Below are 22,177 nucleotides of genomic sequence, written 5' to 3'. Positions count from 1 at the left end.
GTATATAAATAGGCCAGGCACAGTGGCTCACGCCTGTAATCCCAGCACTTTGGAAGGCCAAGGCAGGTAGGTCATGAGGCCAGGAGATCAAGACCAGTCTGGCCAACATGGTGAAATCCCGTCTCTACTAAAAATACAAAAAAAAAATTAACTGGGCTTGGTGGCGTGCGCCTGTAGTCCCAGCTACTTGGGAGGCTGAGGCAGGAGGATCGCTTGAACCTGGGAGGCTGAGATTGTAGTGAGCCAAGATGGTGCAACTGCACTCCAGTCTGGGTGACAGAGCGAGACTCGGTCTCAAAAAAAAAAAAAGTGTAATTACGTGACTGGCTGATTTTAAAAACTTTGGGGTTATTTGGCCTTTGTGAAATGAAATTTATTTCAGTTCAGTTAATTTTGAGTTTTTTAAATTAATTTTTTTTTAATTTTGAGTTCTTCTAAGTCTTATTTTCAGTAGAATATTTACATTTGCAATAAAAGAGCAGTTTCTCACATAAGGCGTGTAGCTTGTAGCTTGTTGGCTTTCTTCTTTTTTGTTAAGAAGAGAGGCTTAGGCAGCCAGGCGCAGTGGCTCATGCCTGTAATCCCAGCACTTTGGGAGGCTGAGGTGGGTGGATTACAAGGTCAGGAGATCGAGACCATCCTGGCTAACATGGTGAAACCCCATCTCTGCTAAAAAATAGAAAAAATTAGCTGGGCGTGGTGGCGGGTGCCTGTAGTCCCAGCTCCCTGGGAGACTGAGGCAGAAGAATGGCGGGAACCCGGGAGGTGGAGCATAAGAGAGGCTTAATTGTTAAAAATGAAGGTTGAGGTTAAATTTGGGATCCTAATTTATTTAGACTTTTTGTCACCTGTTAGCAAAAGCAGAGTATCAGGATCCTTGAAGCATAGTTTTATCATTCTAAATTATGAATAAATTAAATGTAATTTCCAAATTACAATGCCAACTGCAGGTGCGTTTCACTTATATGGGACGGATAAAATGACATGTAAAAAATATATTAAGCATCTTATTTAAGTGAATAAATCTTGGAAACATTGAGTCAAGGCTTGATTTTGCTCATTGTTAAATTTCTTTATGGTTTTTCAGTTGATTACCATCTCTCCCTTTATCACAGAGATACTGCATTATACTATATCTGAAAATATGTTAATGTAGCAAGTTAATTGTATCATGAAACTAAAGCCAGAATTTTAATCTTATTGCTAAAAATGTAAAGCAACTAAGAGATCTTAAAATTTGGTAGCTGTGTCAGTTAAATGTATTCAGTGGCAATCACATACTCCTCCCCACCTTATTAAAAAACCTTACGACTAAATTTCACTTTTCTGGGTTTCATGATCAGTTTTGTCATTTTCTCTAAATTCTGGTTTAGCAGATTGTATGTCTCGTACAATTGATCCCGCAAACTTGGCACATTCATTTCTGAGGTGCCTTTTGTTTTGATGGTAATAATGTCTTCTCCACACTATTAACTATGGAGGCAGAAGAGAGTCATGTTTCAAGTCCAAAAGCCTGGGTTTGAGTTGCCATTCCACCAGTAAGTAATTGCGACCTTGATACATTTTCTCATCTGGAAAATGGGGATGATAATAGTTCCTGGTTTTTTGTTTTTTGTTTTTGTTTGAGACAGAGTTCACTCTGTTACCCGTGCTGGAGTACAGTGGCACTATCTCAGCTCACTGCAACCTCCACCTCCCAGGTTCAGGTGATCCTCTTGCTACAGCCTCTTGAGTAGCTGGGACTGCAGGTGCCTGCCACCACACCCAGCTAATTTTTTGTATTTTAGTAGAGACGGGATTTCACCGTATCAACCAGGCTGGTCTCGAACTCCTGACCTCCAGTGATCTGACCGCTTTGGCCTCCCAAAGTGCTGGGATTACAGGTGTGAGCCACTGTGCCCAGCCATACCTCCTTTTAGTGTTGTGAGGATTAAATAAACTAATAAACATTTAGAACAGTGTATGGCATGTAGCATCTAAAACTTAGTGCTTACATACAAGTGTTCCTTGTCTTCACGTCCAGATCCTCTGAAGTCTTCCATTTCTTTTCTAGTTTTACTGCGTTCCCTCTAGTACAGATTCCAGTGTAGACCACAGTATTTAGCAATTAGATATTGTTGTCTGGTATCACTCATTACTTTCTGCCTTAAGAGAACAAAAGCCCATAAGCAAATGGAGGGTCGAATTATGTTCTTTGTCCTTTTTCCCCACAGTTAGTTGTGCAGTGATGAACACTTAGGTAAGGTACTTAAATTAGCAGTCTTCAAATTAATACATAAGATCAACTTTAATGCATATTTTTTCTGTTGAAATGGCTAGAATTGTATTTAGGCCTTATAGTGGTAGCACTCTATTACGGGAGATGAGTGGGTATCTGATGCTGGTGTGATGAAATCCAGTTTATGAGGGTTGACTAAGAAAAGGTACCTTGACCATAGTAAATGAACCTTCTGTCTGCAGGTAGGCAGACCTCTTTTTTGAGACAGAGTCTCGCTCTGTTGCCCAGGCTGGAGTGCAGTGGCTCTATCTCGGCTCACTGCAACCTCCGCCTCCCAGGTTTTAAGTGCTTCTACCGCCTCAACCTCCCAAGTAGCTGGGACTACAGGCACCTGCCACCGCACCCGGCCAGTTTTTGTATTTTTAGTAGAGATTGGGTTTCACTGTGTTGACCAGGCTGGTCTCAAACTCCTGACCTTGTGATCTGCCTGGCTCAGCCTCCTAAAGTGCTGGGATTACAGGTATGAGCCACTGCACCCGGCCCTCACACCTCTTTAGTCATGCATTGAGGCTTGGATTTGTAGAGTGCTTTAAGGTGTTCAGAGGACATCTGCTTGTTTCGTGGCTTTTGTTTCTCATTGTAGTTTTCTAAGATTAGATAGACCTTATCTTGGGAGAGTGAGAGATTTGCGTAAAATCACCCAGCTAATAAATATTAGCTAATAATAAGTATTGGAGCCTTACATTTTCTTAACTATGTCAGTAGTTACTCTATGTCATTGGTAGTTTTTAATGATTATCACTTTAGGGGTAGTCCTCCCTCAGTATCCTTGAGTGATTGGTTCCAGGCCTCCCCTGGATACCAAAATCTTGAGGATGCTCAAGTACCTTTAAGTGGTATAGTATTTTCATATAACCACCATATGCCTCCAGTACACTTTAGGTTTTTTTTTTTTTTTCATTTAAGAATGCCAGTTTTCAATATTCCGTAAAGATATAATCTGGCATATTTCAGTAATAAAACTCCCTAATACTAGTGGCGTAACTCTTACCCCTGTTACATGTCCTGTGTTGGTTGGAAGGGCGGGACTTGATCTGCTTGTTGTAATTACTTTAGAAGTCCAGCTGTGGGAGCTATATCCGTCTGTGAATTGCTAGATCTTCTGCACCAGAGGGAAGGAGAACGCTCCAGTGCAGTGTCACATTGCCTACAGCTCACTGACCAGACTATTCTTATGTCCTTGATAGATCACAGGGAGGGATAGATTGCTAGAGTTAGAAATGTTTTGCAAATGGAATTAATGACTGCCACAGCAATTAGAATTCTTTTCATTCCCATTTTTATAATGACAAAATGTAAATATAACATTACCTTTCTTGTAGGAAGAAAGAAACAGAAGCTTGCCAAGGAGAGAGCTGGGCTTTCCAAGGTAATAGTCTGGTTTCTGTTTAAATTATATATTTTAAAGAAATATTATTTTAAAATCTGTAATTGGAAATGTAATTAAAATGTAATTGGAAAAAGCTAGTTGATACTGGACTTTGAATTTTTATTTTAAAATACAGCTTATTTTTAGGAGTAGGTGAATAACATAGTTCCACTGACAATTATCAGGTCCTTCATTATTTCTTTTGCTGGCCATAACAACAAATAGCTTACTGTGTGAACAATAATTAAGGAACAATATGAGGGCCTCAAGACATTTGCACCAAAAGATGAAAAGTTCCTAATCAGGTGCTTCAAAATGATGCAATATTACACTTAAGATTTAATTTCCTTACTCTAGCTTCCTTTGAAAGAACCATGGGTTATTATTTCAAAAATTATTCAAGATTATTCAAGCCCACTGATCCAGAATCCCACTGCCCTGACAAATTTTTGCCTTGTTCCAGTACACAGTTCTGGATATAAAACTTGTAATTTATTTTTTCTTTTCGTAGATCCTGAGTTCTTGATTATTTTTAATGACTACGTAGGTTTATCTACTTGGTAAAAAATGTTCTGTTGGGCCGGGCGCGGTGGCTCAAGCCTGTAATCCCAGCACTTTGGGAGGCCGAGACGGGCGGATCACGAGGTCAGGAGATCAACACCATCCTGGCTAACACGGTGAAACCCCGTCTCTACTAAAAAAAATACAAAAAACCAGCCGGGCGAGGTGGTGGGCGCCTGTAGTCCCAGCTACTCGGGAGGCTGAGGCAGGAGAAGGGTGTAAACCCGGGAGGCGGAGCTTGTAGTGAGCTGAGATCCGGCCACTGCACTCCAGCCTGGGCCACAGAGCGAGACTCCATCTCAAAAAAAAAAAAAAATGTTCTGTGGTGTGTAAGTAAATTAAGTACATGTTAATCATTGTGTGTGCAGCTTTTCCTTTTTATAGAGATGAGTTCTGTTGTCTGGGTTCTTAGGACTTAGATTACTGGATCATTAGTGGTTCTTTTTAAAGCAAGTTGAGACAAGGAAAAATTAAGTCAACCAGTATGTTTTGTTATTTTGAAACAGTTGTGTAAACACAGCTGGTTGACTGGACATGGTAATAGTGAAGTGAAAATGGGAGGGAACTACTTCGTTGTTCTAGTAGGTTCAGACTACGTTTCTGAAATGTGTAATGTGTTTATTATGCTTTTGGTAACTTACATTTTTAAGGGCATAGGAAAATGGATTGAGACATGCACCAGTATGTATTTTTAGATTCAGGAATAGAATTAAATTATTGCCATATGCTGGGATAGTCTGTGAAAGATGTTTCCACTTTCAGAAATTTAAATTGTTTCACTTGTGTTGGCTAGGCTAATAAGAGCATGTACAATGTAATTCAAGTACCAAAAACTTGCACTATTAGAAGTTTAGGTTGGTTTTCTTGCTCTCTTTTTTTTTCTTTTTTTTTTGAGGTGGAGTGTCACTTTGTCACCAGGGTGGAGTGCAGTGGCGTGCTCTCGGCTCACTGCAACCTCTGCCTCCCAGGTTCAAGCGATTCTCCTGCCTCAGCCTCGCGAGTAGCTGGGACTACAGGTGCATGCCACCACACCCAGCTAATTTTTGTATTTTAGTAGAGACGGTGTTTCACCATGTTGGCCAGCATAGCCTCAATCTCTTGACCTTGTGATCCGCCTGCCTGGGCCTCCCAACGTGCTGGAATTAGAGACATGAGCCACCGCACCCAGCTACTGAAGTGTAGGTTTTCAAATAAAAATGGCCTTTTCTTTGAGACAAGGTCTCACCCTGTCACCCAGGCTGGAGTGCAGTAGTGGTGCAATCACAGGTCACTGCAGCTTCGACTTCCTGGGTTCAAACAATCCTGCTTTAGCCTCCTTAGCAGCTGGACTATAGGCATGGGCCACCATGCCTAGCTAATTTTTCATTTTTTTGTAGAGAGAGGCTGAGGTAGGAGGATCACTTGAATCTGAGAGGTGAAGGCACTGAGCTGTGATCACACTACTGCACTACAGCCTGGGCGACAGAGTGAGACCCTGTCTCAAAAAATAGTCTTTTAGATGCATGTAAAATGTAGGCTGGGTGCATTGGCTCATACCTGTAATACTAGCACTTTGGGAGGCCGAGGTGGGTGGATCATCTGAGGTCAGGAGTTTGAGACCAACCTGGCCAACATTGCGAAACCCTGCCTACTAAAAATACAAAAATTTAGTTGGGCATGGTGGCGGGCGCCTGTAATCCCAGCTACTCGGGAGACTGAGGCAGGAGAATCACTTGAATCCAGGAGGTGGAAGTTGCAGTGAGCTGGGATTGTGCCACTGCACTCCAGCCTAGGTGACAGAATGACACTGTGTCTCAACAACAACAACAACAAAAACCAAATCTATATAAAATAATGTTGAATCATAAGGACAAATTGATTACAGTTGTATAAAAATCTACAATAATGGCAATCCGAAAATAGTGTAAAGTGTGTAGATGGTATAGATTTTGCACTCTTTTTACATTCAAGTTAGAGCTTTCTAAGAATTTTTCAAATAGAAACTCAAGTTTTTTCTTTTATTTGTTTGAATGTAGATGAACTCCTAATTCCTACAAGCGTTGTTCAGGAGTAAAGTTCTTCTATCAGTTTTTTTAGAATGATTGATTGGGTTTTTGTTGTTTTATTTTTATTGATATCTGTGTATTGGTTATATCCCCTGGCATAATTGTGGTGTCAATTATTAAATATTTTATTTCCAGTTACCTGACCTTAAAGATGCTGAAGCTGTTCAGAAGTTCTTCCTTGAAGAAATACAGCTTGGTGAAGAGTTACTAGCTCAAGGTAATAGTCATGGAAGTGCTAAGGAACTGGGTAGAGTTTTTCTCAGTGATAGAAATTTATAATGATAAGGGATTTTGTTTGTGTAATTTGGCTATAAGAAAAGGTACTCCAGATATCTTAAGACAAGTTTTTAGGCACTTAATAATTGGAAGATTATTTTGTGTAAGACTGGCTCTAGAAAGAAATATTCCTCGTGGGATATTGTCCATAATATATTTTAAGTGAGTTTTAGGTTTTCTTGCTATATCATATGATATAGAAGATATAATAAGTTTTTACAAATGAGGTTCTCTTACTCGGAAGTAGTTTCTAATGTATAGCCATAGTGCGATATGTAAATAGTAACTGAAGGAATGTGAGCTAGGAATATACTCCTCAACTCCTTCATCTCATCTTCAGATCTTTTCCAGTATTTATAGGAAGGAATGGCTAATGTAAGGTCCCAGAGAAGGTTAATTTACCTAATCAAGGTCACACGGTGAGTTCATGACCCCTTATTTCAGAACCAACTTGTTATCTGATCCAGAATTTAGCCTTTTCATTACATTGTACTTCATTTATTTCATCAGCAGTGCTAAGAAGTTTCTAAAAAACATTCTGTCAGTCTTTAAAGTTCAGCTATGAAATTAAAATTATCAAATTGACAAACGTGAGAACCATAATTTACTCAGTAATCTCAAACGTAGATTTGAAGTAGTTGCTATCATTAATAAAACTGCAGTCAGGTATTTTTAAATTCTGATTGCTGTATCAATAGATTTAGATAGAATTTAACTACATGATGTGGGGCATTTGTATGTGAATGGGTTTTTGTTGTTTCTTTTATGGGAGAATTTAATCCATTGAAAATGGTGGTAACTACCTTTTTATGTCTCCCCTTTGCCAAGAAATACTTTTTTGATATCAATAGAATTGCTCAATTAATTTGACTTAGAGTCACAGTACTCAAATTGCCAACAGACTGGGAAGGGTTAAAAATCATTCAGTAGGAACAGACATGGTGGCTTATGCCTATAATCCCTGCACTTTGGGGAGCTGAGGCAGGAGGATTGCTGGAAGCCAGGAGTTTGAGACCATCATCGACAACAAAGTGAGACCCTCATCTCTACAGTAAATGAGAAAATAAGCCAGGTGCCATAGCATGCACCTGTAGCCAACTACTCGGAGACTGAAGTAGGAGGATACCTTGAACCCAGGGGTTTGAGGCTCCAGTGAGCTGTGATGGTGCCACTGCATTCCAGCCCGGGCAACAGAGTGATATGCTGTTTCTTAAAAACTGTATACATAAAATCTGTAACTGCAGGGGAGTACAAGATAGGTACCAATCAGAAGACATTTCCAGGTCTATAGGCATCACACTGCAATTTCTCCATCAGTCTGAGAGAGAGGACCCAGGCATTGGGGAAAGGGAAAGCATTCCGCCTCAGTGCTAAAGCAGTGCTGCATACTGAGTTGCTCTGCTCCTTGCATCGTATAACACTGGGTTTGATCTTCCTATGCTGATAGATGGATTTTATATATTCTTGATGCCATTAACAAAAGATACCACTTATGATTTGACCGTCCGGTCAGCAAAAGTTGTAGCAGCATCCACTTTGCACAGGAAGGGAGCTCAAGATGAGAAGATCACTGCACTTGAGGTTGTGTCAGTGTGTCTCCTACTACACTTGAGGTTGTGTCAATGTATCTTCTTCAGCATTTTTGCTAAATCTGCAGATAAGATAATCAACAGTGCTAGTTCAGAAGAGATGTAATTATGGTATGTATTCAGAAGCAGGAACTGACTTAGCCAATCTTTTGATTACTGTAATTCTAAACTGACCATCAGTGGATCACTGTGCAGCCCTGTGTCTGATCTCTTGTGATGGGTATCATTACATCGTCATTTTAATATCTGGGAAAGGAATTGGCCAAGCAGCTCAAGATGGTGCCTGCAGATCCAGATGACAATGACCTACACAATTGGAGTATCCTGAAACATTGTGTACATGGGACAATCATAGTCCTCACATTGGCAGTGGAGATTCACCTGTTTCTGATGGATGGTCAAGAGGTTAAGAAAAGCTCTTGGAAACCTTTACTTATACTCAGGTGCCATCAGATACTCCGCAGTACTCAAAATTTTACCCAAAATGTTTCTCAGTCTTTCCATAGCAGCCAATTGGTAGAACAAAAAACATATACCAGATTTAAGAGCCTAGAAAGAACACCAGAGTGACTATCCTGATACCCAGGTTTGCCATCAGCTGACAGGGTCAAGTGCATTGGGTGTGATGGTAGACATATTCCCTAAGACATACTTAATATCCTCAGCTTGCTGGGGAAAAATTAGTAAGGTTGATCTGAAACTGTTTTCTCCTTTCTTTTTTTGAAGTGGAGGTTTACTCTGTCACCCAGAGTGCAGTGACTAGAGTGCAATGGCGCGATAAGGGCTCACTGCAACCTCCACCTCCCAGGTTCAAGTGATTCTCCTGCCTCAGCCTCATGAGTAGCTGGGATCATAGGCATGCACCACCAAGCCTGGCTGATTTTTTTCTATTTTTGGTGGAGATGGGATTTCACCATGTTGGCCAGACTGGTCTCGAACTCCTGACCTCAAGTGATCTGCCTGCCTCGGCTTCCCAGAGTGCTGGGATTATGGGTGTGAGCCACTGCACCCGGTCCATTCTTACTCTTTAAGATCAGTTTCCTGTGAATTTATATAATGGAAAATTGGTAAATAAAAAGAACCTAGTAAAAAGTGATCTTAATGGTATTAACAACTGGAAAAGGTCTGACGTGTTTTTTGTTTTGTTTTGTTTTGTTTTTGAGATGGAGTCTCATTCTGTTGCCCAGGCTGGAGTGCAATGGCGCAATCTCAGCTCACTGCAACTTCCACCTCCCAGGTTCAAGCGAGGCTTCAAGTGAGGGTTCAAGCGATTCTTGTGCCTCAGCCTCTCAAGTAGCTGGGATTACAGGCATGCGCCACCAGGCCCAGCTTTGTTTGTTTGTTTGTTTGTTTTTGAGATGGAGTCTCACTCTTTCACCAGGCTGGAGTGCAGTGGCACGATCTCGGCTCACTGCAACCTCCGCCTCCCAGGTTCAAGTGATTCTGCTGCCTCAGCCTCCTGAACAGCTGGGACTACAGGCACGTGCTACCACGCCCAGCTAATTTTTGTATTTTTAGTAGAGAACGGGTTTCACCATGTTGGCCAGAATGGTCTCGATATCTTGAGCTCGTGAGATCCAACCACCTTGGCTTCCCAAAGTGCTGGGATTAAGGTGTGAACCACCACACCTGGCCTAATTTTTGTATTTTTAGTAGAGATGGGGTTTCACCATGTTGGCCAGGCTGGTCTTGAACTCCTGACCTTAGGTAATCCACCCACCTCGGCCTCGCTAAGTGCTGGGATTACAGGTGTGAGCCACCACTCCCATCAAGTTCTGAGATTTACCTCAATTGCATGCTAACAGGTTGGTTTGCCCCAATTTCATGGATGCTGGCAAAAGACATGAGACCACTAGGCTAGAGACAAAGGACAGCTCGTTATTCACTGCAATAATAGTAACAAGGGTATTGGCATTTACACTGGTTTCCCAAGCCACTGCTCCTATAGGCAATGCAGAAAGTCAGGGGACACATGTACATATAGGAGAGGAACCTTGAATTTAAGGATCCTGAATTTTTTATAATGGGCAGTAAACATGTGTGCACTTTTCCGTACACATAGGTAATGTTGCAAACCTGCCTTTGCTCCAGAGGGAGGAAGTTTCTATTCTGAGGTTGTTCACTGTACAAACATCCTTGAAAAGACAGTTTGAAGCTAAGGCAGTAAATATCTGCTCAGAAGTGCAGAAATGTGAGAAACTTGAGGAGAATTGTACCTCTACTTGTTTTTTTCTTTGTTTTTTTTTTTTTTTTTTTGCCTATGGGATTTGTTTGGTCTTGATTCTCTAGGCTCACTGCAAGCTCCGCCTCCCGGGTTTACGCCATTCTCCTGCCTCAGCCTCCGGAGTAGCTGGGACTACAGGCGCCTGCCACCTCGCCCGGCTAGTTTTTTGTATTTTTTTAGTAGAGACGGGGTTTCACCGTGTTAGCCAGGATGGTGTCGATCTCCTGACCTCGTGATCCGCCCGTCTCGGCCTCCTAAAGTGCTGGGATTACAGGCTTGAGCCACCGCGCCCGGCCAAGTACCTCTACTTGTATTGTTGTTTTTTAAAAATATATCTAATGGCGTTATTTTTATGTAAGGCACGTTAAAATATTTTGATGGGAACCTCCTATACAGAAGAGTGCTTAATTTAAAATATTTAGTAGCATAGTTTTGCTCAAATAATTTGGGGCAGTTTTTGGAGTTTGATTTAAAGTGGAATTAGGGCCAAGTGCAGTGGCTCATGCCTGTAATCTCAGCACATTGGGAGGCCAAGACAGGAGGATTACTTGAGTCCAGGAGTTTGAGACCAGGTTGAGCAACATAGTGAGACCCCGTTTCTACAAAAAAAAAAAAATGAGCAAAATTAGCCTGGTGTGGTGGTGCACACCTATGGTCCTAGCTACTTGGGAGGTTGAGGTGGGAGGATTGCTTGAGCCCAGGAAGTTGAGGCTCCTGTCAGCCAAGATCCAGCCTGGGTGACAGAGGGAGATCGTGTCTCAAAAAATAAATAAAATAAAATGGAGTTAACTAAGGACAGGTGCACATAGCAGATACTTAATGTTTATTGAATTAAGTGAACTTCGAAAAACTGTAAGCCTTAAGTGTTTTTTTTCAAACATAGTGTGTCTGTTGAAGGATATTTGTAGATAAAGGAAAATAAACCCTCCCACTCAGAGTTAATCATGGCTTTTTTTCTCCTGTCATATTTCATTAGTGTGACCATTTTTCCTACTAGTATCACTTAAAAATTTTTTTTTCCTTCTCATGTAATACCATTCAAATAGTACAAAGACTTGACTTAATGTGAAATTGAGTCTTCTTTCCACCTCAGTCCCCAGTCTTGTAGTTCTCTGTTACAGAAAAGTACTATTCGATTCTCAGCAATTGTCTCATGTAGTCTTTCAGAAATATTCCAAGTGTATAAATAGCAATACTTTGACATTTTTATACATTGATTTCCCCCTTATGTATGTTTGAAACACTTCCATGTCAGTACATGTAATCTGAATCATTCTTGTTAGTGGCTTCATAATAGCTGTATGAATGCACTGTAGGTTATTTCCAGCATTTTACTTGCATAGTGTTTTTGGTCAGCATCATTTGGATATGGCGTGTAAAGTTAATTTTGACAAAGGCCAAGACTTACCGGGTTACATGTAATTTTATGTAAATCTTACAGGTGAATATGAGAAGGGTGTAGACCATCTGACAAATGCAATTGCTGTGTGTGGACAGCCACAGCAGTTACTGCAGGTCTTACAGCAAACTCTTCCACCACCAGTGTTCCAGATGCTTCTGACGAAACTCCCAACAATTAGTCAGGTAAGGAATTGGAATGTTATGACATAAAAGTGAGTAGGATTTAGAACTGAATGATTAGAGACATTTTAAAATGAGCCTAGTGAACATGATGAAATAAACTCGTGTATAATGAAAACAAATGAGAATATCAGTGCTTGACATTTTCTTCTCTGATGGGAAACATCCAGATGACTGCCCAGATCTAGTGATTGTGCCCTGGAGTGGATCGGGAAGTGTGTGTCTTAGTGATAAGTCTCAGGTCTTAGTAGTCAGCTGTCCAAATTCAGGTCACTCTTGGGTACTTTCTACAAGTAGCTTTCTGCCTACTCTTCCAGGAGACCATGCCTTCTGTTAGGTGATCTGACAAAGGAGCCTAGGTAGCTAGAGCCTAGATATTAGGGCATTCAGGAGCATAGATTCCCTCTGACTCACTTGTGTAAAGGCTCAGTGCCTCTGCTGCTGCTGAGGTGCGCTTTGAGTTTGTAGTTATTTGACAACATCCCCAAATCCCTACTCAAAAATGCAAAATACCATTAATATACTGTAAAAGATTAACTTATGTGTAAATTAGGAGTCAACTAAAATGCTTTCTGTTCATTTTGAGTTCAAGGAGCCCAAATGAATCTACTTTTTGGAATAGCGTATCAGTTACATGTGTCGATTTCCCAGGTTGGTATGATTAAAACAGTGAACGATGATAGGAAGTATTTACAGAACTTGATAGTTTTAACTGGTTAATTTTTCAAACTGATTTTTACTCAACTGAATTAGAAAAGGACTGGAAAGAAAGTAAAGGTCCCAACGATTTGAGGGAACGAGTTGGACAACCAAGGACTTGGGTCTAAATTGTTTTTATTTAGACTAATGTGGTTCTAGTTCTAGAGGATTCGTACTGGAATCATCAATTTAATATTATGCTGTTTGAAAGGCAGCATAGTATAGTACTTTTGGAAAATTGGCCTGAGGGTGATGTTTTTTGCAATATTTGTGAATTCACTATGAAGCCTAATTCCTTAAAAATGACCTCTGAATCACTCAGTTATCAGTGTTCTTGGTTTGCCGGGGAGTGAAAAGAAATTTTAAATTCTTTTTGGTTTTAGTTACATAATTGACTGATGTAGTATTATGTAATGATGGCTGGATATGGTGTCTCATGCTCTATAATCCTAGCACTCACTTGAACTCAGGAGTTCAAGGCCAGCCTGGGCAACATGGTAAAACCCTGTCTCCACCAAAAATAAAAAAAATTAGCCGGGCATGGTGGCATGAGTCTGTGGTTCCCGCTACTCAGGAGTTTGAGTTGGGGGAGGATCGCTTGAGCCCAGTAGGCAGAGGTTGCAGTGAGCCGAGACTGTGCTACTGCACTCCAGCCTGGGTGTCAGAGACCCCATCTGAAGTAAAAATATATATAATATAATGCTCTGTCTCCTTTAGCCAGGCATGGTGGCACGAGTCTGTAGTCCCAGCTACTCAGGAGGCTGAAGTGGGGGAGGATCGCTTGAGCCCAGGAGGCAGAGGTTGCAGTGAGCTGAGATTGTGCTACTGCATTCCAGCCTGGGTGACAGAGACCCCATCTGAATTAAAAATACATGTAATGTAATGCTTTGCCTCCTTTGTTAACTTGACTTTTGAAATGGGACCGACAGTAGTGTGATCATTGTTTTCTTGGATGCTGACGGTGTGTAAAGTATTACATGTTGAGTTAAATGTCAGAATGGGTGAATTTTACCAAGATTCGATTATTTGAATACAGAGAGCATTTTATGTTGAAGTTAGAATCCTGATTACATGCTTATGACACTTTAAAAAACTATTTTTTTTTCTTTCAGAGAATTGTAAGTGCTCAGAGCTTGGCTGAAGATGATGTGGAATGAGAAACAAATGTCAACATAATAAAATCTCAGTTAAAAATATTTTTAAAAGTCTTGGTAGTTGAGCAGCTCTGGGGAAATAAGGGCAAATATGCTTGTTATGAACTACACTAAAATCTACCAAAGTTAATGTTTACTTTGTGTAGATCCATTTGTCTATTTTATTTATTTTTCCCAGTGAAAAGTGTATTTTGATAATTTTTCATTTTATAAATACACTATGAGTTACTGAAATACGGATTTTGTTTATTCTTGAAACATAGTTAAACTGTACATATGACATGGCTTATGTTAAAAATACCCAGTGCTCAGTTTTGAAAGATAGGCAAAAAAAAAAAGTATAGGAGAAATTGAAGAATGTACACTTTTAGCTGGCACATTTTGCTGTAAATCCGGAAATTTGATAGGCTTGTGTTTGTGAAAACTGAGCATTGAAGGTTTTGATTGATCATTTCTTTCCATTTAATCTCTGAGACATAAGTATGTGAAGTGTGCTGCTGTGCTGGGTTAACAGCTTCCTTCCCTTTCTGTGTATCAGTCTTGAAATGTTCTGTTTAAATCAGTAGGCTTAATGTGTTCTGGGTATTTATCTCCTTGTATTTTAAATATATGTAATTCCTAATAGCACCAGGAATTAGATCTCTGTGCACCCCAATCTAGCCTTGTGAGCTTCGCCAGTTAGTGTGTGCTCACTTTCCTTCCATTTGTTACATGAGAGAATGCGTCTACTGATCTCTGAAGTGTCCCTTTCAGCTTCTGATTCATTGGGTTCTGTTGGGCATCTTTAAATCCACCTTAACCTGAGGAATGTATGTGGGCAACCAGGCCCTGCTTTTTTTTTATATCTGAATTTTGCATGCTTGCCTGACTTAGTATTTCTGAATTGATCTTTTTTGTTTTTAATGGTATAACTATCTTGATTTTCACTGAAATTATATGGTTCTGTCACTACTTTGTAAATTAATCCGAAACTTTTAAGGTAACTGGGATGATCTGCTTGTAAAAATGTTTGTTGCCTTTTGCTTTTATCTTCAGTGTACCACCTCAATCCTACTTCAACTGGATTAATTTATCTTGTTAAACGATGAGAGTAAGTTGCAACCTTGTGACTGAAGACTTGAGAAGAGTGGAGCAGGTGGGACCTCTTATTCTCAAATAGTGACATATTCTCCGTAGTCACAGATCCAGTTTCAGAACTGAGTAAGGATCCTTGGTACTTGGTGGCATCTGTTGAACTGAGGAGCCTTTCTCATTGTAAAGATTGCCTTTGTTCTGTCTAAAAGTCTGTGGAGAAATCCCAAAGACTTTTCCTATGTACTAGGCATTTTATTTTGGTTGACTTACAAACTCTTCTTAATCATTAATCTCGGTTTTTTTGTGGTGTAGTGGAAAGAGAAACAGTTCTAGTTTCTGCCTCTGATTAGCCGCACAGCCTTGAACAAATCACTTTTCATCTTTGAACTTACCTCTACTGTTACACTAGGCGACTCACATTTGAGGACTTTTTTCGGGTATCTTGAGGGTTTGTGATCCTGAATCCTTAAACAGTGCTTTTTTGTTACACAGGATGCTTTTTTCGGGGGATGACCAGTACAGACGTGCCAGTTAGTTTTATTAGTGGGATCCCAAATCCAGAGCAGTGCAGTGGTGATTGGTCAGTGACTCACCAGGCAGCTAAAAAGTCTTAGGCAGCAGCCCAGATGTGTATAGAGGGGCAGTTAGAGGGAGAACAGATGGGAAAGGGAGCAAGAGGCAGACAGCTCAGCAAGGAAAGAGCAAACTCGGAAAAAGGAGGGCTGGCTGGAGGAGTGAGGGGCAGCTTAAGTTTGGGGAGGGTGGAAACGCCATTTCCTTGGGAACTGGAGTGCAGTATGAGCTGGGTATCACTTGGCTCTGAACATACTGGCTTTGCTGTAATGCTTGAAAAGGCAATGATACCTTCATTTTACAGCTCATTAAGCCAAGTACATTTTCTTATTTAAATGACAACTTTGGTGCTTTAAAATGAGGTACCACTTTTTAAAGCTAGCTGTGTCAAGTTAAAGATAAAAATCAGCACTTTTTTCTCCCAGAAATGTAATTGCCAAACACTATCCATTCCCATCTTAAGTTTTACAAGGTGATAGAATCAGCTCGTTGTAGTGATGCTGGCCAAATGGTGCTCAGCGGGTGAGAACGGAAAAACCCCAGATTTCAGTGAACTAATACACAGCTTGAGTGTTTCCATGTGCTAATGTTGCACACTTACTAAAAACAAAAACTTTGGAAATAGAAAATAATGTAGTAGTGCAACAGTTGACATGCTTCTTTGGGCAAAGATACATTGTTTTGTTCCACAATTTGTACTTAAAGGTGAAATAACATTTAAAACGTAGACTTACTGGCCTTAGCAATGCTGGCCTCTTAACTGATAACTAGAACTTAGGTTCACATTTATGTAAAGTGTGTAAAACCTAGTAGAGCATGCAGAGTAGGCACTCAGGAAATGTTTGGTTCCTTTTGCCCCTCGGTAAGTTTATTTTACCATCTTCCCGCCTGCCATTCTGACTTTATTAAATCAGCCTGTGGACCAGAGTGTTAATGAGAGCTGTTGCAGAAGAGACTGAGAAAATTGGTATATCATGCAGATAACATACAAAATCTTTTTGTAACGTAAAAAAATGCAGTTTTATTATTGCTTGTGCCTCAACTGTTTAAGTGACTATTAAAGGGCTTGGAGAAAACTTTGGCTTGGCGTATGTTTGGAGAAGTGAACTCTGCTGAATTTGATGATTCTGAAGCTGTGGGTTTTTTGTTATTAACGTCTTTCAGGATGTCTAGAGCTGCAGGCTTCTCTGCCAGGAGAATGCACATTTGCCTCAGATTCCAGGTGAAGATCCCTGTGGTAGTGTCAGCTCCCGAGGGCTTCCGGGTGGTGGTGGGCCCAGCTTCAGGAGATAGCAGTCACCTGGAAGGCCCGTTAAAACAGATTCCTGAGAGAGGAGCTCAGTGGTGATGTCGCTGACATGTGAAACATGAAGCCTTGTTAGAGAAACTAGCTGTGTTAAGGTTACAGAATATGTACATTAGCATTGTAAGAAGCGGCTAATTGGTAGCAGAACACGCTAGCTGAGAATATGTTGTATTCTACATCACTGATAAGGATCTGAAGTGTACAAGTCATCAGTATCAGATCTATGAGAGTTTTTGTAATTTTGCTCTAAGATAAAATTCTCATTGCTACCTCCAAAGTTATATTAATTGTAAAAGTGATGCTTTGGAGAGGGTGGAAGGGAGTGTGCCCTAGCCTCCTCAGCTCCTGCCACAAACTGCCCAGGTAAGCAGGACCTGAGTGTGTTGGAAAGACTGAGTTGAAGAGCAGATTGACACAGGAGGGCTGGAATGAACTTTGGCTAGAGCAGGGCTGTCCAATCTTTTGGCTTCCCGGGGCCACACTGGAAGAAATTGTCTTGAGCCACACATAAAATACACTAACACTAACGATAGCTGATGAGCTAAAAAAAAAAAAAAAAAAATCGCAGAAAAATCTCATAGTGTTTTAAGAAAGCTTATAAGTTTGTGTTGGGCCACATTCAAAGTTGCCCTGGGCCACAGGTTGGACAAGCTTGAGCTAGAGCCAGAGGCCATGGGAGACAGGACTCAGGGCAAGGAGTAGGGCCTCTGCCAGAACTCCTTAAGCCAGGTGCCATGCTCACCTGTAATCCCAGCACTTTGGGTAGGCCAAGGGGTGGGAGGGTCACCTGAGGCTAGGAGTTCCAGAACTTCTTTGGCAGCATAGAAGACTTGTCTGTTCTTTTAGTCTCTATTGCCCAGGCTGGAATTCCTCTCGGGTGCAAGCGATTCTCATGCCTCAGCCTCCCAAGCAACTGGGGTTATAGGCCCGCGCCACCACACCCGGCTGATGTTTGTAGACGGGGGTTTCACCATGTTGGCCAGGCTGGTCTCGAACTCCTGGCCTCAAGTGATCCATCCTCCTCGGCCTTTTCACATGTTGGGATTACAGGTGTGAGCCACCCTGCCCGGCCAGAAGAGCCCATCTCAACAAAAATGAAAAAATTGGCTGGATGTAGGGCACACCTGTAGTCATAGCTACTCATGAGGCTGAGGTGGGAGGATCGCTTGGGCCCAGGTGATGGTACCACTGTGCTCTAGCCTGGGCAACAGAGCGAGACCCTCTCCCGTTAAGAGAAAGACAAACTTGCTCCTTTTTTAGCCCATCCAGAAGATCCTGTTTTATCTGGAAGCTCCCCCTGGTGTCTCCATTCTTCCTGGGTGATTTCTCCTTCTCTGCCTTCAGCAGTCACCTCTAGCTGATGACTTCTTCCTGCCCCACTTTACAGCCTCACTGCTGCTATTTTAGGTAACCTAGAGTTATTGCAGGTCTTGTCTCCAATCCACTCACTGCCTGAGGAATTGCTCAGAAACATTGTATCCTTCGTATGGCATCCGAGGCCCTTATAATCTGGCCTGATTAACTCCGATCTCACCTCATACAGCATCCTTCCCCCAAATGCGCCTTTCTCTTCAGCTATCCTGTGGGGCTCCCTATGCCTTGGGCCGGGCACTATGCCTATCACCCCAGATAGCTGGATAAACAAAATACTCCCTGATTTTACTGTCTCGTTGAGAGAGACTTAATGTAGCAGGCCCAGGTCCAGGGTTCTGTGCCCCATGTTGGAGATGCTAGGATCTCCATCCCTGAGATATTCCTATGGCATTTACCAATGTCTACTGTCACTTTCCTGGTGACTTGTCCATCTTTCCCACGAGACAGCTCCCAAGACATGTCTTACTAACCATCGGATTCCCCAGCATAGAGCATAGTTACAATGCTTGGTAAGTAATGAATGGAAATCCAAATCAACAGAAATGGGATTTTTTTTCACCATAAAATTTAAAAGATTCTTTGGGATAACACATGCCAGGTAAGTGGAAGGAAAGAAACATTGTGAGGAGTAATCTATTTTAAAAGCCACTTACCTTACTTGATTATTAGAAATAGTATAAGTTTGAGAACAGGAGAAGGGAAGGGATCTATTCAGCTTTCTTCATATTTCTTGATAGCCTCCTAACGTAACAACAAAATGCCAAAAAAAGCAAACCTGGCAGCCTTTGAAGAGCATTCATAAAGGTTTTTGTTTTGTTTTTTGAGACAGTCTGCTCTGTTGTTCAGGCTGGAGTGCAGTGGCACACCCATGGCTCACTGCAGCCGCCGCCTCCTGGGTTCAAGCGATTCTCCTGCTTCAGCCTCCCGAGTAGCTGGGATTACAGGCGTGCACCACCATGCCTGGTTAATTTTTTTTTTTTTTTTTTTACTTTTAGTAGATACAGGGTTTCACTATGTTGGCCAGGCTGGGCTCGAACTAAAAAAAAAAAAAAAAAAATTCTGAGATGGCCTTTTAGAAAAAACCCAAAAACATAATTTAGAGTCATTTTGAACCACCCTTTCATGGAAACTTACTAAATACAGGGGTGACTTAGGTGTCATTACAGTTCATTTAAGGGTGCTCTGTGGCCCCGTCTACACCCTGCTTTTCCCAACCCTTTTAAAAGACAGGATTGTTTTGTTTCTTGGCTTTCCGGTGAGCTGGATGAACTACAGACCAGCAGTCCAGGTCAGCAGCTTGTCCAGAACTTTGACGACTTGGAATTTAGTCTACTTTCACAGGTGACAGTTTTTAAAATTCACTTCTATTGAGAAAAAGAGGCCGGGCACAGTGGCTCATGCCTTTAATCCCAGCACTTTGGGAGGCCAAGGTGGGCGGATCACCTGAGGTCAGGAGTTTGAGACGAGCCTGTCCAACATGGTGAAACCCCGTCTCTACTAAAAATACAAAAATTAGCTGGGCGTGGTGGCACATGCCTGTAATCCCAGCTATTCGGGAAACTGAGGCAGGAGAATTGTTTGAACCTGGGAGGTGGAGGTTGCAGTGAGCCATTGCACTCCAGCCTGGGCGACAGGAGTGAAACTCTCCAAAAACAATACCAAAAAAAAAAAAAAAAAAAAAAAAACTGGCTAAAATAACCATGTCTTTACCAAACGTTGGATGGCAGAAGACAAGACTTTCCAAATCTTTAGCTTCTCAGATATTATGTTAGACATTCTTAGCTCAATTTAAACACTATCACTAAATAAAACATTTAGGAGTGCCTATAATGTGAATAATAGCTATTGTGGCTTGAATTCTGACTCAATTGCTGACTGACTTTGGGTAATTAATTACTTGGGTATTTGATTACTTAGAACTTTTTTTTTTTTTTGAAATGGAGTTTTGCCCTGTCACCCAGTCTGGAGAGCAGTGGTGTGATCTTGGCTCACTGCAACATCAGCTTCCCAGCTTCAAGCAATTCTGTCTCAGCCTCCCGAGTGGCTGTGACTACAGGTATGTGCCACCATGCCTGGCTCGTTTTTGTATTTTTAGTAGAGAAAGGGTTTCACCATGGTGGCCAGGCTGGCTTCGAACTCACAACCTCAAGTGATCTGCCCTTCTTGGCCTCCCAAAGTGCTGGGATTACAGGCATGAGCCACTGCGCCTGGCTTTTTATTTTTATTTTTAACTGTTTTTGTTCACTGCTGTATCCTCAGCACACAGAATGGTTTGTAACACGAGATAGACACCTCAGTAAAAGCCAGATGAGGACTGGTTTTAGTAAAACCTGTCAGACTGTTGCATCTGAAAATGAAAGCATCGGTTCCAGGGCACTAACCAACATAAAATACAATAAGGGTACATCTCGGTTATAGTTTACTCCCCACCCACAGCGGAGAAACAATAGTGAATTAGTTCCTTCCTCAGAGAGACTTGAGGTATGTGATAAAAGACAAGTCCAAGAAACAGTGAAGCCACCTTTGCCCTAGAACCAACGGTATTTCCCACTGCAAATGATAATTACTCCCACCTACTCATCAAGACAAGAAAAAGCATCTCTGGTCAATTTTCAAAAGAGGCTGGGTTGGTGTAATTATAGTTAATAATACTCATCTACGGAGCTGTTGCCCCTGACACACACACCCTTGAGTAGTCAGCCTCAGACTTCCGTTTCTAGCACCTGTAAGCTGGTCGTGTGTGCATTGTAATGTAACGAAACGAAATGAAATGAAAGTACCAGGCGAGCTCTCTCTGTATATATACGTGTGTGTGTGTGTGTGCACGCGCGTATGCCTTGCCTGAAAATGATTTAAAGCTGCCAACCGGGCCCCATGGAAATTCAGTCTCATTGCATAGGGCTCCAGGCAACTGAGTTACTGGACACTAGACCAGGTTTTGGGTTTTTTTAGATCAAAAATCAGCCAAGTATGTGTAAAGTAACATTTCTTACAAAAATAGATTCCTCCCTTCTCTCAACGTGGCATCAGTTTTTTCAGTACATTGGCAAAGTGGATCCATCCACGATTCTGGGTCCTGGCTGTGCGTCCGATCGCCTTTGTCAGCTGGGGGAAGACTCAGGGTGACTTGAGCCACGAGGACCGCGGAGTGGACAGCCGGTACCGCGCGCTCCCCTTTCCCTTGTTCTAAACCAGGCTGGAGAAGTTCATAGGATTTGCTCGTCTGCCCCGCGTGAGCTATGAGTGTTTTCATCCAGGCAGCAGCTGGCACGAAGGAGCGCGCTGGCGCCCTCTGGCGGCGATCCTCGGGGGCGTCCGCGCCGTGCCTGTGCTCCCAGCCTCTGAAGCCTGGAGCCCCAGAGCAATTGTGATTCTGTCAATTACAGCGATCATCACAGCGAAATGAAAATGCTCCAATTATTTGTTTAGGAATAAAATGGTTCCTCCTGGAAAATGTGCCAGGACGACATTTTGCGAAGTCCTGTTTCTGGTCTTCGTGAATTAAAATTCTAGATGGGAACCTACCAGACAAGAGAAGATAATTGAAAAGGACAGTTGAAAGGACTTCTGACTTGTCCAAGAAGAGACGCAATTCCAGGTTAATCTTTACAGTGAGTCAAAGCAACGTAAGTATGATCTTTTTCTATGAAAGACAAAGAATAAAATGTGGCAGAGGGTTTCTTCAACTCCTTGCCTTCCCAGTTCTGTAGAATCACCTTGCAAAAATAGAGGGGCAGCTGTGGGGTGGCGGAACGAACGCTGTTTTTAGAAGCAGGGGCTTGGGGTTTGAGTTCTAAATGTGCCGCGTACTGGGGCACTTAACTTCCTTGAGACTTAGGTGCATCATTTCCAAAGGGCATGAGAATATCTTTTCCCCTTCCCTTCCCTCCGCCTTCCTTTCCCCTTCCCTTCTCCTTCGCTTCCCCTTCCCTTCCCTTCCCTTTCCCTTCCAAGACGGAGTCTCGCTCTGTCGCCCAGGCTGGAGTGCAGTGGCCCGATCTCAACTCTGCCCCCCGGGTTCACGCCATTCTCCTGCCTCAGCCTCCCGAGTAGCTGGGACTACAGGCGCCCGCC

The 22,177-nt window shown here is 42.0% G+C and overlaps 1 protein-coding gene across 1 annotated transcript in view; it reads left to right on the top strand.

Annotated features, from left to right (window-relative positions):
* Positions 1-16,499, top strand: part of TOMM20 (translocase of outer mitochondrial membrane 20 homolog (yeast)) — a 25,301-nt gene extending 8,802 nt beyond the window's left edge. The window contains exons 2-5 of the mRNA XM_011935731.1: positions 3,601-3,647; positions 6,389-6,470; positions 11,784-11,926; positions 13,735-16,499. Coding sequence (XP_011791121.1) covers positions 3,601-3,647; positions 6,389-6,470; positions 11,784-11,926; positions 13,735-13,779 — 317 coding nt within the window. The 3' untranslated portion in view covers positions 13,780-16,499. The remainder of the gene's footprint in view (positions 1-3,600; positions 3,648-6,388; positions 6,471-11,783; positions 11,927-13,734) is intronic.
* The last annotated feature ends 5,678 nt before the right edge of the window (positions 16,500-22,177 follow it).

This window comes from Colobus angolensis, unplaced genomic scaffold (genome assembly GCF_000951035.1).
Source record: "Colobus angolensis palliatus isolate OR3802 unplaced genomic scaffold, Cang.pa_1.0 Scaffold148, whole genome shotgun sequence".
In the NCBI taxonomy this organism is placed as follows: domain Eukaryota; kingdom Metazoa; phylum Chordata; class Mammalia; order Primates; family Cercopithecidae; genus Colobus; species Colobus angolensis.
This window is presented reverse-complemented; position numbering and strand designations above follow the sequence as displayed.